General features: G+C 38.6%; 1 protein-coding gene across 2 annotated transcripts in view; it reads right to left on the bottom strand.

Moving 5' to 3' along the window:
• LOC139938583 (neuronal acetylcholine receptor subunit beta-4-like) overlaps nt 1-15,591 on the bottom strand; it is a 63,002-nt gene extending 47,411 nt beyond the window's left edge. The window contains exons 1-2 of one of the 2 annotated variants that reach the window (XM_071934166.1): nt 15,502-15,591; nt 13,366-13,595 (exon numbers count right to left, since the gene is read on the bottom strand). In XM_071934166.1, coding sequence (XP_071790267.1) covers nt 13,366-13,459 — 94 coding nt within the window. In that variant the 5' untranslated portion in view covers nt 13,460-13,595; nt 15,502-15,591. Of the gene's footprint in view, nt 1-13,365; nt 13,741-15,501 lie in introns of those variants that run through there. The other variant, XM_071934165.1, reaches the window with a different exon arrangement.
• Nucleotides 15,592-16,058: the final 467 nt, after the last annotated feature.

Raw genomic sequence — 16,058 nt, 5'->3', positions numbered from 1 at the left:
CAAGCATGCTTAACGGATTTGGGTATTAATTTCTGGAGTTTTTGATTAATACTTGTCCGTTATGCTGTAGTCTTATTTTATTATACAGGCTTACATTGGACAGTGGAATTGGTGGGTATGTGATTTAAAGGCAGTGGATAGTATTGGTAATTACTCAAAATAATTATTAGCATAAAACCTTTCTTGGTGACGAGTAATGGGGAGAGGTTGATGGTATAAAACATTGTGAGAAACGGCTCCCTCTGAAGTGCCATAGTTTTCGAGACAGAAGTAATTTTCCACGAATTTGATTTCGAGACCTCAGGTTTAGAACTTGAGGTCTCGAAATCAAACATCTAAACACACACAACTTCATTATTATCTCGCAAATTCGATGACCGATTGAGCTCAAATTTTCACAGGTTTGTTATTTTATGCATATGTTGAGATACACCAACTGTGAAGGCTAGTCTTTGACAATTACCAATAGTGTCCACTGCCTTTAAGTGATTTTATTTTAATTTATGAATTGTTCTATGAACGGCATGTGATTTGTGAAAAGAACGCTCTCTGATACACTTTAGAATCTTGTCCGCACATTACACGGCAATCTATGATGAGTGTGTATTGTAGTCAGTCAAAAATAAGTTAAATACAATCGCTCTTGAAAAAAGGAATGAGCTTTTAAAACAGATAAATTATATTAAAACTTAAATGGCGTTTAGATATTACCTGGAATTACACACTATTTCAACGAAGGTGATCTTCAGAATCGTAAAACGTTCACTAATTTTGTAAAAAACGAAAAGAAACAAAAGAGCAGACTTTTAAAAACTCCGAAATGTTATTACTTTGTAAGGAGAGCCAATATCAACCAAATTAGCTCTAAATGAAGCCGACTCCACGAATCTGTGTATTGAATTACCACTAAAGCCTCAGCAACGCTCGTTATTCATGTAACTCAATAACCATACAAAAAAATCCTCTCCTTGTCGGCGAACGAAAGAAGGTTAAAAAAAACCATTAATGCTTCAGAAAAGCCCCCTTCACTCCGCTTGCTGATAATTTAATAATGTAATTAAGGTGTTTTATTCCAATCTTCGTATGGTTTTCCCCTATCTCAGTCTGATGCTCGGAGCGTTGTTGGAAGGACCGTCAGTGACACACAGTCAAAATATGCCAGTGGAAATTTCCCTTTTTTCTTTCGCGAGAAAAAAGGAATAACTAAAACCTTCCCGGGATTACTTTGTTGCGCAATTAATAATAGTAATAATAATTTATTGAGTTTACATTGCGCTCTCTCTATGACCAGCCTGTTCGAGGGCGTATAAAATTAACATATGCCATAAGAAAATTACACTGACTCAGTTTAAGAAAAAGAACACCAGTAAAAATAAGAAAAAAATAGAAATCAAAGCCTTATTGACAAAAAAGGTGCGTGAACACCATAATACTGTAAAAACAATGCAACTTCGGTACAGTAAAGTATTTTATAAGTTCACAAAAAAATATAAGCCATAAAAACTGACAGATACAAAACTCACTGCACATCACCAATGTTCTCATAAAAAAATGACATTTTTGAATTGGGATTTAAAAAGACTTTGTGGGTGCAGTTTACGAATATGCGATTGCAAATTATTCCATAGATTAAGAGTTACTGCGGATGCATTGAAAGAACCAATGAAAATCCTGGCGCCGACCGGCTTCCCAAAAGCCAAGTGATTTTCGAAGAGGCGAGATGAGTAGAGGGCAGAACCGATAAGCTTGAAACACAAACAGTCACTCATCCTAGAATGAAGGATGCTCTGTTTTAAAGACACTGGACACCTTTGGTAATATTGTCAAAGACCATGTATTCTCACTTGGTGTATCCCAACATAAGCATAAAATATAAAACCTTTGGAAATTTGGGCTCAATTGGTCATCGAAGTTCCATGAGAATAAAGAAAGAAAAAACACCCTTGTTATACAACTATGTGTGCTTTCAGATGAATAACAAAATGCTTCAGCGGAAGCCTTTTATTATTTGAGTGAGAAATAACCTCTTTCTCATAAACTACATTACTTCTGAGGGAACCGTTTCTCACAGTATTTTATACTATCAACAACTCTCCAATGTTCGTTACCAAGTATGTTTTGATGCTAACAATTATTTGGAGTAATTACCAATAGTGTCCACTGCCTTTAAGTCTTGAGACGTTGGGGTGTGTTCATCAATAAGATGGTGATGACATCCAGCGAGGGAATTGAGACGTAGATTTGGCAAAATGAGGAAATAGATTTCGCTGGGAAAATCTCCACGGTGTATGGAGGTGCGGATGGATTCTGATTTTCCAGTCGACCAGTGAAAGATTTATAGCTGACAGTTGTGCGATAGCTTTTGTAGAGAGTAATGAAGGGGGAGGTTTTTATATTTTTTTTTTATAAAAGAGGCAATCACAAGAAAACGCTTAGCACATGTAAAGTCTTGCTTAGCAGACAGAAGGCATGGTACCCACTCTCTAAATGTAAAAGAGTGAAAAACACCACTCTTTACATTTCGAGCTGTCCTTCATATGGCTCTTCAAAAAGACCGGTGGTTATTTCACTCTTTTAGAGGGGTTTCACTCCAGGACAGAGTGAAAAATCACTGAAAAAGACGCAAACCTCAATCTAAAAGAGCGGAAGACCACTCGAAAAACAGTTGTCCTTCATATGGCTCTTGAAAGAGTGCCTTTCACTCTCACGTTGTGACCCTGCCTAAAATAGTAAGTAATTGATGCATCATTTAGTTTTGGAACAGTAAATCATTCCCATCCTGCTGGCTTCTGTTTTTAACACAGTGCTAATCAAGCTGTGTAAAATTTTCACCAAATTTGCGTGGCCACATTTTAGATGACAACAATCAGAAACATAATTATGTGGGTTTTGAGGCATTGCATGGTGAGGTTTCTCTTTATCACCATTATTTGAAAGTTTGCAAAATAGAAATTATTTGAGAAGGGGAGGATTCCAAGAACCGCACTGTCTGTGAAATTTGGGTGACACACCCATAAACTTGTTCACAACGAGATCTTTTGCAGACACTCCCATAAATGATGATCAAACTGCCATATTATTAGAAATGCACCCATAAACTTGTGCACAAACTGACAATGATCTTTGGGAGACAACCCCCATAAATGAGCTCACAAACTGCAAGGGGCCTTTAGGAGACACACCCATAAACTTGTGCACCAACTGCCAATAATCTTTGGGAGACACGCCCATAATGAGTTCACAAACTACAATGTTCCATTAGGAGACACACCCATAAATGAGTTCACGCCCTTAAACGAGTTCACAAACTGCCGGGGGCTTTTTTGAGACACACCCATAAATGAGTTCACAAACTGAAGGGGCCCCCGGGACACACCTTTAAACTTGTTCACAAACTATAAACTTGTTCAAACACTACGACAGACCTTTTGGAAACACACCCACACAAACTACAACGACCCTTCGGGAGACACACCTTTAAATGATTAAAACTGCGAATAACATTCCAGAGACACTAACATAAACTTGTTCACAAACTGCCAAGGATCTTTGGGAAACACGCCCATCCATGGGGTTTCCCCCTACCTTTGTGAATTTCCTCTCGCCTACAAAACTGAACATTATCTCCTTTACTCATTTCCTAAAATACCACCCTGTCATTGGCGATTCCTTGGTTTGGATGCGTCATGAATAAAACACCATCAAGAACGAGATTTACTTCAACAAAATGAAACATTAAACAAAGACAGTGATCGTAGCAAAGTTAGGAGCGCAAACACTATGATATCTTAAAGTTATTATACATCCATCGTCCAACCAGCTGCTAAATCCAAACACAAGTACATATCTCAAATAACAAAGAACACTTTCAAACATTCGTCCCTGACATTCTAACATTTTGTTGAAAGCTCAGACGTGTCTGCCAGGGACAAACCATCTCATCTCGGGGTTTGATTACAAACTCCAGCTATTTATTTAACAGTTGTTTGAGGTAGTAGAGATACAAGTTCGGACAGACGGTGAATGCGAGGGCACACATCCTTAGAAATTAAAGACCGCCGCAAACAGAAGAGGCTGGATCGGTTAGAGGAATGAATGGCGAAGGTTAAACACTCAAACTCAATTTCCCTTCTATGAAAATTGAGAATTAGTGCCGCTGTTGTATACTTGAGAAGATGATGCAAATGTTTGAAAAGATGTCGTATGAGTCAATGTTATTTTTGGGATGGAGCTAACTTATTTCTAAGGGTTCGCGGTCTCTGTTTTAATAGAAAAAAAAGAGATATTCACATGGTGTTACCGCATACCTTTCTTCTCTTAGTTATACTTCCACCATGCAAAGTTTCGACTCCTACAGAATTATTTATGTCGATCTTCTATTCGAGTTAATGTATTGTATATAGAACCCCAAACTTTGAGGGTTTTTTTTTTTTTTTTTTTTTTTTTAGCAAAACATCAACATCTTTATAACTGAAATAAGCAAACAATGTACATTTACATCATTGGGTGGGTTAGTTCCCGTTTAGTTAGAGTTAATGTATTGCATATAACAATTAGAACTTGGAGGTTTGGCTTTCTTGCAAAAGCATCAACGTCTTAACAATTGAAATAAACTAACGATGTTAATTAATATTAATGGGATCTGTTAATTTCCGGACAGTTATAAGACAAACAAATCATAACTTAACTTAACCTAACTTAAATGCAATAATAAAGCGCTTTAACGCTTTTTCAAAGCGCTGTACAGTCAAGAAAAACAGGATAAAAAACAGGAGCAAAAATAGCAATATGGTTTTAAAAATACACAACGGTTAAAAAAGAACCAACAATTTGGGGGTATCTCCAGATGCTGAACCCATTTTGGTGCACTGTCTGTATTGACTAAACAACCGAGCTGGTTGGCATGGACGAATGTTAGTAAAACACTCAATCGTATTAACAGATGTTTTAACCAAATTCAACATTTTCTACGAACTGTCAATTAACTAAAACACCTCTCATGATTTGTTGTTTTGTTTCCAACAAATTCAACACTATGTTTGAATGAAAATGTGTGACATTGTTATAAACGGAAGCTTTTGTTTTGCATTTATGGCTTTCCATAGTTTTCCAATCTCGGTTGGCAAAAACTCGGGCTGTGACGTTGCAATCGAAAGGTATGTTACATTAACTATGAATTAAGCCAGGGTACTAGACGTGGCAACAGTCTTTATTCGGTTTTGGTAAATTTGTCCGTATACACCCAAACCAAACAGTGCACTCCTATCGTGTCCGCCATTACCTCAAAAAGGCTAACAGAAGGTCTATATGCGAGGAATGTCAGGAGAACATTCACAAACGCAGTCTCCATGCATCTTCGTCCCATCCCCTGTATCTAATCACAGTAAATGAATACTAATTGTCCTCCTAAAAAGAGGGTCCATACTGTTTCATCTTCCAGCCTTTAGGGTGTAACATTGATTTAAATGGAAAGGAACCAAATTGGCTGCGCCTTAATAAATTACAAAGAAGGGGAAAGATGGAGGGGAAGAAGTGAAGTTATAGAGTTAGGAGAAGAAAGAGTCGATGTTTCTGGCAGCCAGTTGGGGTCAGACAGAGGTGACGGTTGTGGGCATTCGGAGGGAACCCAGAGGGGATGGAAAGGAGAGAAGTTGGAAGGATACATGAGAGGGCTGCAGGAGGAGGGTGTGTGTTGATGAAAAAAAGATTGCCGTGGAAAGATGAGAATGAAGAGGATGGAGAGAGAGGGGATGCATGTACACTGGGTATTAAAGGGTGTGTATAACATTGGTAAGATTGGGCATATAAATGATCACAGATTTGGACATGAACAGAGATGGTCATGGTGGGAAACCTTCCTTTAAAATGCTTAAAGGCAGTGGACACTATTGGTATTAAATTACTAAAAATAATTATTAGCATAAAACCTTTCGTGGTGACGAGTAATGGGGAGAGGTTGATGGTATAAAACATTGTGAGAAACGGCTCCCTCTGAAGTGCCATAGTTTTCGAGAAAGAAGTGATTTTCCACGAATTTGATTTCGAGACCTCAGATTTAGAACTTGAGGTCTCGAAATCAACCATCTAAACGCACACAACTTCGTGTGATAAGGGTGTTTTTTCTTTCATTATTATCTCGCAAGTTCGATGACCAATAGTGTCAACTGCCTTAAAACTTTCAGAGGTCTGTTGTTTAATAAAGGCCTACATGTTAGGTGACATTTAGTACAGTTACTAACTGATCTTTGAAATTACACATTCTGTGCTTTAAAGGAAGGGGCATCATAAAGGAATTCGAAAAAGTTGCGTAGCCCAACTTTCCCGGAAAGTTTTTTTTTCTCTCTGAATGAGGTCTGACAGAATGACAGATAGTGCTGTTTCCAGACGCATGGCATACACAACTTTGCATTACGGAAAACGCGCTGCTACATCCAGAATTGTTTGTACGTAGCGGAAGGGCGTGAAATAATTTCTGGATTTGTTACAGTTGTTGATGACCTGGACATTTTAAAACGCAAATTCATTTTATTGTCCGAAATATCTGTAACAAATATATCCTCATCACAACATTTCAAAATCATACGCTAGACTTAGTGTCACCACCTCTGTCGTGTACCCTTTGGGCTACAGTTATAACAAACACTGATTCAAATTACACCAAACACGGAGCCAGACTATATTATTTTCCTTCCCATTCACAACTCAGCTGGATCGGTTTGAAAGGGAGACAGGATGGCTGCACTTTGAGAAAAGTCACTATCTGTCATTTTCAAAAGAGGTGTATCTACATTTTCTGCAAAAATAAAGCCGGTTACATCAAAGATGAACTATGATGAAGCTAAAGTACATGTTAAGGGTGCGGTCGAGTCCCCGATTTTCTGGACGTATTCCATGCGGAAAGCTCCCTCACCAACTTCAAATTATAACTAAAAACTTGTCTTTTTGTCCACGCTAAACTCTTGTTAGATAACTCTAATTTGCATCTTTTTTTATTCATGTCATGACTTTTCTGTAGCAAGAACATCATTTTCTCATAACCTGCGCCAGGAGTGTCAAGTTGGACAGATATTGCGCGTTACTAATGGCCATTATTATTATTGTTGTTAACATTTAACATTTAAAAATTTGTGGAAATTTGATCGAAGTCGGAGATAATAATGAAAGAAAAAACGCCCGTGTCACACGAAGTTGTGTGCTTTCAGATGCTTGATTTCGAGTACTCAAAATCTAATTATGATGTCTCGAAATCAAATTCGTGGAAAATTACTTCGTTCTCGAAAACTACGTCACTTCAGAGTGAGCCGTTTCTCACAATGTTTTATACTATCAACAGCTCCCCATTACTCGTTACCAAGAACGTAATTACCAATAGTGTACACTGCCTTTAACGTCTATGCATGTATGCTCGTTCCCAGGGGTGATCGATCTCGCCGCGCCATTTCTTTCCCAACATGCCTTGCTCGGTCAGAGCTAGCGGGTGATACGGCGCGCTGCCCATGGTAGCGAGGTTGTGTGTTATCATTCTTGGGCAAGTTCTAGCAGCGACCATTTGTTGACCACTAGTCAATGTTCCATGGTTACACACCCTGGCTCACCACGCCTATCCCCAAAGGTCGACAAAAGTCAACTAAAGTCCCTCACTCTAACTTGCTCTTAGCCTTTGAGAACGTCTCTGCTAGGGTCGATACGTCACGCCATTACTTTTTTTTGCAAACAAAATTATCGTGAATGGTAAAGTTACTGTTTCATTTGCGCTCATAGAAAATGCAAGCCCATGACAAGTTCTGGCTGCAACTATTCCAGCGGCGTGCGGTTCAATAATCGATGCGCAGATTGTCTGGAGATGTCCCAACGGGATAACACCTTTAAGATTTGTAGGACACCTATTGGTAAGGCACTGCTCTAGAATAAGAAGGTAGTGGGTTTGAATCCCACCCGAGAGATGTGCCTGTGATTTGTTTCACAGAGTTCAGAAAGTACTCTCTTAATGTAAAAGAGTGAAAAGGCACTCTTTGAAGCGCCATATGAAGAACAACTCTTTTTCGAGTGGGCTTCAACTCTTTTCGATTGAAGTTTGCATCTTTTTGAGTGATTTTTCACTCTGTCCTGGAGTGAAACCCCTCTCAAAGAGTGAAATAACCACCACTCTTTTTGAAGAGCCAAATGAGGGACAACTCGAAATGTAAAGAGTGGTGTTTTTCACTCTTTTACATTTAGAGAGTAGCGAGTATAATACAGTGCTAACACACATCGGTGTATATGGATAAAACTAAATCTAATATTCTTTATCCCCGATGCAAATTTCCATCTATTAAACCTTCAAAATTATTCACCAGTTCAAGGGCGAGTTATGCGTCCGGAAACTGGACCAGCCGAAACCTGCCAGACGCCACGACGTCACGGCAGACAAGTTGTTATTGCATCATCTTTTATAATTGTGACTAAACCGCGGAAGAGAGGTAAAGAAAGCATCCTGGCGCGAAAATGTCACGCAGACTTCTATGAAAACGACGGACAGTGCGAAGCGAAATGCCACAGAGGTTTTGTTTCTTCTTGCAGGCTGACAACAAAGTTGACATTTAACTGTGTTTGACCATTGACTGTCATGTCGCAGTCATGGTTGAACGTTATACGTGCGATTGCATGTAATTAAAGGCAGCGGACACTACTGGTAATTACTCAAAATAAATGTAAGCATAAAAGCTTACTTGGTAACGAGCAATGGAGAGCTATTGATAGTATAACATTGTGAGAAACGGCTCCCTCTGAAGTAACGTAGTACAATGTAGTTTTTTAAGAAAGAGGTAATTTCTCAATCAAATAATAAAATACTTCGGATGTCGTTTTTTTTTTTTGCATCTGAAAGCACACACAATAATTGTGCAACAAAGGTGTTATTCTTTCATTATTTTGTTGCAACTTCGATGACCAATTGAGCTCAAATTTTCACAGGTTTATTATTTTATGCATATGTTGGGATACACCAAGTGAGAATACTGGTCTTTGACAATTATTACCAAACGTGTCCAGTGCCTCTTTCTGTGTCAACCGTTGACTGCAAGGTCGCAGTCATGGTTGAACATTATACGTGTGAGTGCATGTTATTAATGCCACACAGTCACGTCAAGGAGAGAACTATGTCTAGCGGGTCATTGTACACAACTCATCGAAAAACGACTTGAGGCGACAAAATTACAATATTTCGTGGAAAATGTTTGGAAAAAAATCACCTCGATGACGTTTGTAAGGATACTGTTGCAACATGTAAGATCAAAGATCATGTAAAACGCCCATGGGGCAGTCTTGAGATGGAGTGGGTATAGGATGGGTGCATTTTGTTTTACGAGTAATTTAATTCTTTTTTTTTACATACCTAAAATGTGGAACCCTAAAGGGACACGCAGACCTGTATGCATCGTTTTTGAAGGTACCAAGACATTTTCTCCTTGGTAAAGGGCACCATATGAGTGAAATCAAAGATCATGTAAAACGCCCATGGGGCAGTCTTGAGATGGAGTGGGTATAGGATGGGCGCATTTTGTTTTACGAGTAATTTAATTCTCTTTTTTTTTTTTACATACCTAAAATGTGGAAACCTAAAGAGACACGCAGGCCTGTATGCAGCGTTTTTGAAAGGGCAGAGGAACCAAGACATTTTCTCCTTGGTAAAGGGCACCCTTTATGAGGAAATGGTAAATTTCTACTGTAGAATGTCAAGGGCACCAAGGCAATGACCAGGGTGCATATCAGACCTGGATGCGTTTATTTTTTTCTAACCAAAGTCCATGCAAACAATCTGAGAATTAACAAGGTACCACGTTCTTTGAAACTTATATCTTTACTAAACACTGACCCCACGCAAAAGAACATATAATTATATATAGTAATTCAGTCACATCCACTACTCCATTCCTGTTAACATATGTATTTAGTCTGGCTTCTGCTTAAACTGTTCTGGCCAATTCTCTCTTCTCCTCTCTCTCTCTTCTCACTAATTATGAACTCGTTGTAATCTCTGATCTATCTTGTGTCAAAGTAGCTTATTCTTGTCTTATGTTCGCCTGTCCTTTTGTTTGCATGTCTGTATACTTGTTTCCTTTCCTGGTTTCTGTCTGACTTTTTTTTACATTTCTGCTTATAAGCAGAACAGCCACATACTCTAGATTACTTGTCCTGCTTACTGCTACCTTTTGTTATTTTTGATTTACTCCATAGTAACATGTAGGCCTACTTCTCGATATTTTCTACTTCTCGATAAGTATGGAAATAAATGTGTATCTTAATTGAATTGAATATTAAGTGATGCACAACGAAAGACATGGCTTCGTGTCATTTATCTGAGTAATGTAATTTCGCAAAAGTACATACTCATTAGGCAAGTCATACATCATATCGCATCAGCAGTGTGATAGATTGTTTCATATTCCATAAATGGAAACGACAGCTGTTGAAGTTCACTTCATCATCAGAGCCTACGTGACTTTACATGAATGTTATACATAACTTCATTAACATTTTATTATGACTTTGCACATTAAAGACACTGGACACTATTGGTAAATGTCAAAGACTAGTCTTCTCACTTGGTGTATCTCAACATAAGCATATAATAACAAAACCTGTGAAACAATGAGCTCAATTGGTCATCGAAGTTGCGAGATAATAATGAAAGAAAAAAACACCCTTGTCACAAGAAATTGTGTGCTTTAAGATGCTTGATTTCGAGACCTCAAAATCTAGTTCTGAGGTCTCGAAACCGAACTCGTGGAAAATTACTTCTTTCTCGAAAACTACGTTACTTCAGAGGGAACCGTTTCTCACAATATTTTACACTATCAACAGCTCTCCATTACTCGCTCTTAAGTAAGGTCTTATGCTAACAATTATTTTGAGTAATAATAGTGTCCAGTACCTTTAACATTTTACTATGACTTTACACATTAATGATGTAACATCACAGTTGTCCGTACACGTCTAATTTGTTGTGTCGTCGCTTGTTGTCGTTGAATTATAAATGTTAACGAGGTCGGGATAAGGTCGAGAGTGACGGCGTACTAATTAAAGCGTGAAATGCACGTTCGGAAATGTGTTGTCGTTTGGCAATGGACACGTTTATTTATTACTCAAATTGTTTGCATAAAAACTTACTTGGTAACAAGCAATGGAGTGGTGTTAATAGTATAACACACTGTGAGAAACGGCTCCCTTTGAAGTATTAAACGTAGTTTTTGAGAAAGAGGTAATTTCTCACTCAACAATGGTATTGATTTTTTTCTTTCATATTTTCTTGCAACTTCGATGACCAATGAGTTCAAATGTTCACAGGTTTGTTATTTTATGCATATGTTGAGATACGCCAAGTGAAAATACTGGTCTTTGACAATACCAAAGGTGTCCACTGCCTTTAATGGTTTTATTCCAACATCGGTTGGTAAAAACTCGGGCTGTGACGTTGCGATAGAAAGGTCTATATGCAACCTTTTCCCTTGTGCTCTTTGCTCAGATTCACGTTGTTTTACATGGGGAGGGAAACAGCATGGCACATAATCTTTAGCTATTAAAGGGTCAAGTGACCCGCAACCCTTTTTGGGTTCATGTCGTGTTGCACTCTGCTTGACCACCATCTACACGTTGCGTTCTGACCTCAAACACTAAGGTCCACTTATCTATAACCAGTTGTAGTTGAGACTCATTTAGCCTGAATGACGTCACACCTTGAGGCTCGTGAGTATTACGCCATAGAGCTGCCGTTGAATCTACGTAAAATAATCACCTTTGACCTTCTCATCATTTGTACATGGCCTTCTTTAGATTTGTAGTTAATTCCGACGTACATGTGTATATACATAAACCAGTAGGCCTACCTGTGCTTATCCGCAAGGATGAGGACAGGGGACTAGTCTAAGACTCATTTTGATATCAAATATTACACACATGTCACATGAACACCTTTTGGGTTGCACTGAGAACACAAGCAATGCCCTTCAGACTGATGATACCAAGCCCCAACTTCCCCACTTTGTTTCATGCATCCATTTTTGTTTTCAGTATAATTTTTACAGTATCATTACCATTGGTCATGTTGTTGACTCTTTTATTGCATTTTACTATATAGTATTCTTGTCCTTATTATGATTCTGTCTTTTCTTATTGTGAGTATGGAAATAAATCTTTGATTGAATTGAATTAAATCTAACTATTTGTAGTTGAGACACATTCTGATATAAAATATTACACACATCATGACAAACGAATAGGACCAAATATAACCCAATGACGACCATTCTCTGACTCTGATTCCAAGTAAATTATCACTTTTTGCTTAAGGCCGATACCACAGGACGTTTTGGTTGATGCTGATTGTAACTGCCTTTTCTATTGTTTTTAATTACCATTAAATTAAAATATATTAAATTTACATTTCAAATCTGTAAAAATATCAAAAATGTTCTCGAAAGCCGCCATTTTGGATGTGCCTTGAAGATTATACTGCCCTCTATCGACAAAAGTAAACAATATTGTGTTTTAACCTTTGCTTCTGAAAGTGGAATAAACGAACTTATCATGTTTGTGAGCTCTAAATGGATATACCCGGCCCCATAAAGAATTGATATTTGTTATGACGCCACCGTGTATATGTCTTCCATTCAAACCTATACAACCAAACTGAGGCTAAAAAGAGCAAAAACAGTCTGGTCTCCTTGTAATAAAATACTAGTGCTTATTTTGGTTGCTTTTGGTGAAAAGTAAACCTCATACATTACAAATCGTAGTTTCATCCCGACGCATAATAATGTTTTAAACGTCTTTATTGCAAACTGTACAAAGACCCAGATTGTTCCTTTAATTCTGAGGAGAAAAACGCACTCGACACCCCTCTTTTCCCAAATGGCTCAGTCAATATATTTCAGCTGAATTTTAAAGTGTCGTCAGCCATTTTAATTTACCACACTTTTGACAGTCGTATTTGGACAAATTCGGTAAATCAATAAAGGGCCTCTCGCATCTTCTACCCGGGGTAACATCATTCAATTACGGAGTGATTCCTCTCTAATACCTATAAATGCACTCTTGACATGACTATTAAATGCACTCTTGACGTGGTCGGAAACGCAGTGCAAAGATACATTGTGCCAAAACACAGTACACGATTTTTGCTCTTTCTCTTTTTTTCCTACACCACGGAAGCATTCAGAGCACGCATCACGAGCGACATTTTAGACGGGTGAATTTTTTCAATTACAGGCACCCGCCACGAGTGCCTCGAAGGCGCTGAAATCGAATGGGTAACGAAGAACGCACGTCATTGATGTAATGGAAACACAATGTACAAGAAGGCTCATAGAATTGGAAAATGTTGTTTACCTGATACGTGGAGAAAGCCCAGGAGTAACCCGCAGCACCATGTCCCAAGGAGCATACTCCGTAAACATCTTCCTATCTTGTCCTCCATCCACATGTTTTCTTATTTCTGCGTCTTGGTTTTGCCTTTTGGATGAAGACGATCTAGTCTCAAAGTGATGATGTTCTCCTTGTGTGTCCTTTTACGTGGATAAAGTCCATCCTCATTACTTGCGTCAAAACCGCATCTGAGACTGAGAGAAGTACACGTTTCCTTTAATGTCACTTTAACGCACTAAAAAGTGGTATATTTCCGACATATTGTCAGACTGGCGTGTGATATTGCGTGGCACCGGTAATGTTCGTTTTAGCACGCGTAAATCTATCAGCAGTGGTAGCCAGGCCTCGGTAGCCGAGAGCGTTGGGAGCATGAGAGAGGCCTTAACGAACAGCTGATACGGCGGCTATGTACGTGCGTCATACACACGACACTCAGCGAGCGGGCTTTAGGAGAAAAGGGACCTGGCGCATGATTGGCACAAGAGGGCGGTAGATGGTTTACGCAGAGACTTTTTTTGTGGGTGTGGTATTCTCTTTCCCTATATAGTGTTCGCTTTGGTTTGGATGTGCTTTTGAGGTTTCAGTTTCAATGGTGGCTGTGGGTTAAATCGGGATCGCATTTGGATTGTGCACTCTGTGCATGCATTGCACTTAGATGTATATGGTACAACTGTGGAAAAATGACGACACAGGCATGCATCGGCAACATGATGGTACAACTGAGAGTCTGCAAGGATTACTGTATGCAAATTATTTGAATCTCCTTGTCTGTATATTGAATGGTTCCACCATTGACTAGGGGACTCATACATCATTAGAAACAAAAGAACAATTGACATCCTTATTCGAATTAACCCTCAAACTTAAATAGTCGGACATTGTTGACCGAAGCGCGGCATAGTCTTGCGTCGGTGGATAAGGCGCGTTAATGAGTTGTCACACGGGCAACTTGGAGGCAGTCGCACAGCAGTGCATAGCAACTTAAAGGAACATGTTGCCTTGGATCGGTCGAGTTGGTCTTTGAAAAGTGTTTGTAACCGTTTGCTATAAAATGAATATGGTTAGAAAGATGATTTAAAAGTAGAATACAATGATCCACACACATTTGCCTCGAAATTGCGTAAATTCCTTTTACTTTGCGAACTAACACGGTCGGCCATTTATGGGAGTCAAAAATTTGACTCCCATAAATGGCCGACCGTGTTAGTCAACGAGATAAAAGGAAAACCACTCTTTTTGGAGTGATACTTGTGTGGATAATTATATTCTACTTAAAATATCTTTCTAATCATATGCATTTTATAACAACCGGTTTCAAACGCTTTTCAAAGACCAACTCGACCGATCCAAGGCAACGTGTTCCTCTAAGGACCACTTTGGTAGCACATGGGTAATTTTTCAAACAATGTCTTTGCATGCATGGAGCAATATTTTTTGTTGCGCCATTGTCCACGATCCCGAAGAAAAAGATGTGAAAATTCAAATTATGAATGCATTTTCTTCTTTGCGATTGCCTTGAACCGATTACATGTTAATTGCCTCGTGTGAAATGGGCATAATTTCTGAAAGACCATGTCAGACATTGCAATTATTTGTTGGCAACTTCGAGGCAACCACCTTCAGGAACAAGGACCACTTCGACAGTACCATTCTTCTAGCTGTAATTTGCTGTCCCCCGGAAAATTATAGAAATGTGAATGGATTTTCTTCTTGGATATTGCCTGGAACTGGTTGCGTGTAAATTGAATCGTGTTCCATGGCCTTAACATGTAGTACACTAAACGTATTATAACCAAAACGTTATAAGAGCATAATACTGTATTTCTCGGATGTGAATACCTACTTCAGAATGACTCTCAAAGCTTAACTTTTAATTTAAGTTTTACTTACTTTTACTTTAACTTGACTTATACTTCTATACTCATCCTCACTTTTACAAGCTTAACTTATCACCTGAATTTATTCAGGAAAAACATAACATTCATCCTTTGATTTTTGAAACTAAAATACGGGAGGAAAAGTATACTCTAAAGGACAATGTGATATCAATGTGATATAATTGTGTACTAATTTTTAATAACTACATGCATGTAAACTTACTTGGTAAACAACTTTACGGTCTCCCTCCCTTAAAGCGCTACAGTGTACATGCCCCGAAGGAAGACGAAGTGTATTTAACAACATAAACCATCGTCCGTAGTTTACAATCTCAGAATCCCGTTTGTTGGTTTTGGGTTGACCATGGGCTAACAGTGCCATCGATCCCAAATCAACACAAACACTGACATGGCACTAGTAGGGCTTCTTAAAGTCCACCTTCACCACCCCCCCCCAAACTCCCCACCCGTTCGATCGATATTTGACAATCTGAGCACATGACAAAGAAGAGCTTGGAGTAAAAGGAATTGAGCAGTAGGTTATCTCCCCTCAGGGGGTGAACAAACATCTTGAAAAACAAGTCAAGAAATCGGTTATCGGAAGAGAAGAACCAATTATGGTCAATCGGATGCCAAATGTATTGGTTATTTTACTACAGATTCTCCGATGTTATAAATTACAACTTTCTTATACTATGTTTTACCCACCCTTAAAGACACTGGACACTATTGGTAATTGTCAAAGATCAGTCTTCTCACTACATGTATCTCAACATATAC

The sequence above is a fragment of the Asterias amurensis genome, chromosome 6 (genome assembly GCF_032118995.1).
Source record: "Asterias amurensis chromosome 6, ASM3211899v1".
In the NCBI taxonomy this organism is placed as follows: domain Eukaryota; kingdom Metazoa; phylum Echinodermata; class Asteroidea; order Forcipulatida; family Asteriidae; genus Asterias; species Asterias amurensis.
Note: the sequence above shows the minus strand (reverse complement) of the source record. Positions and strands in the feature narration are given on the sequence as shown.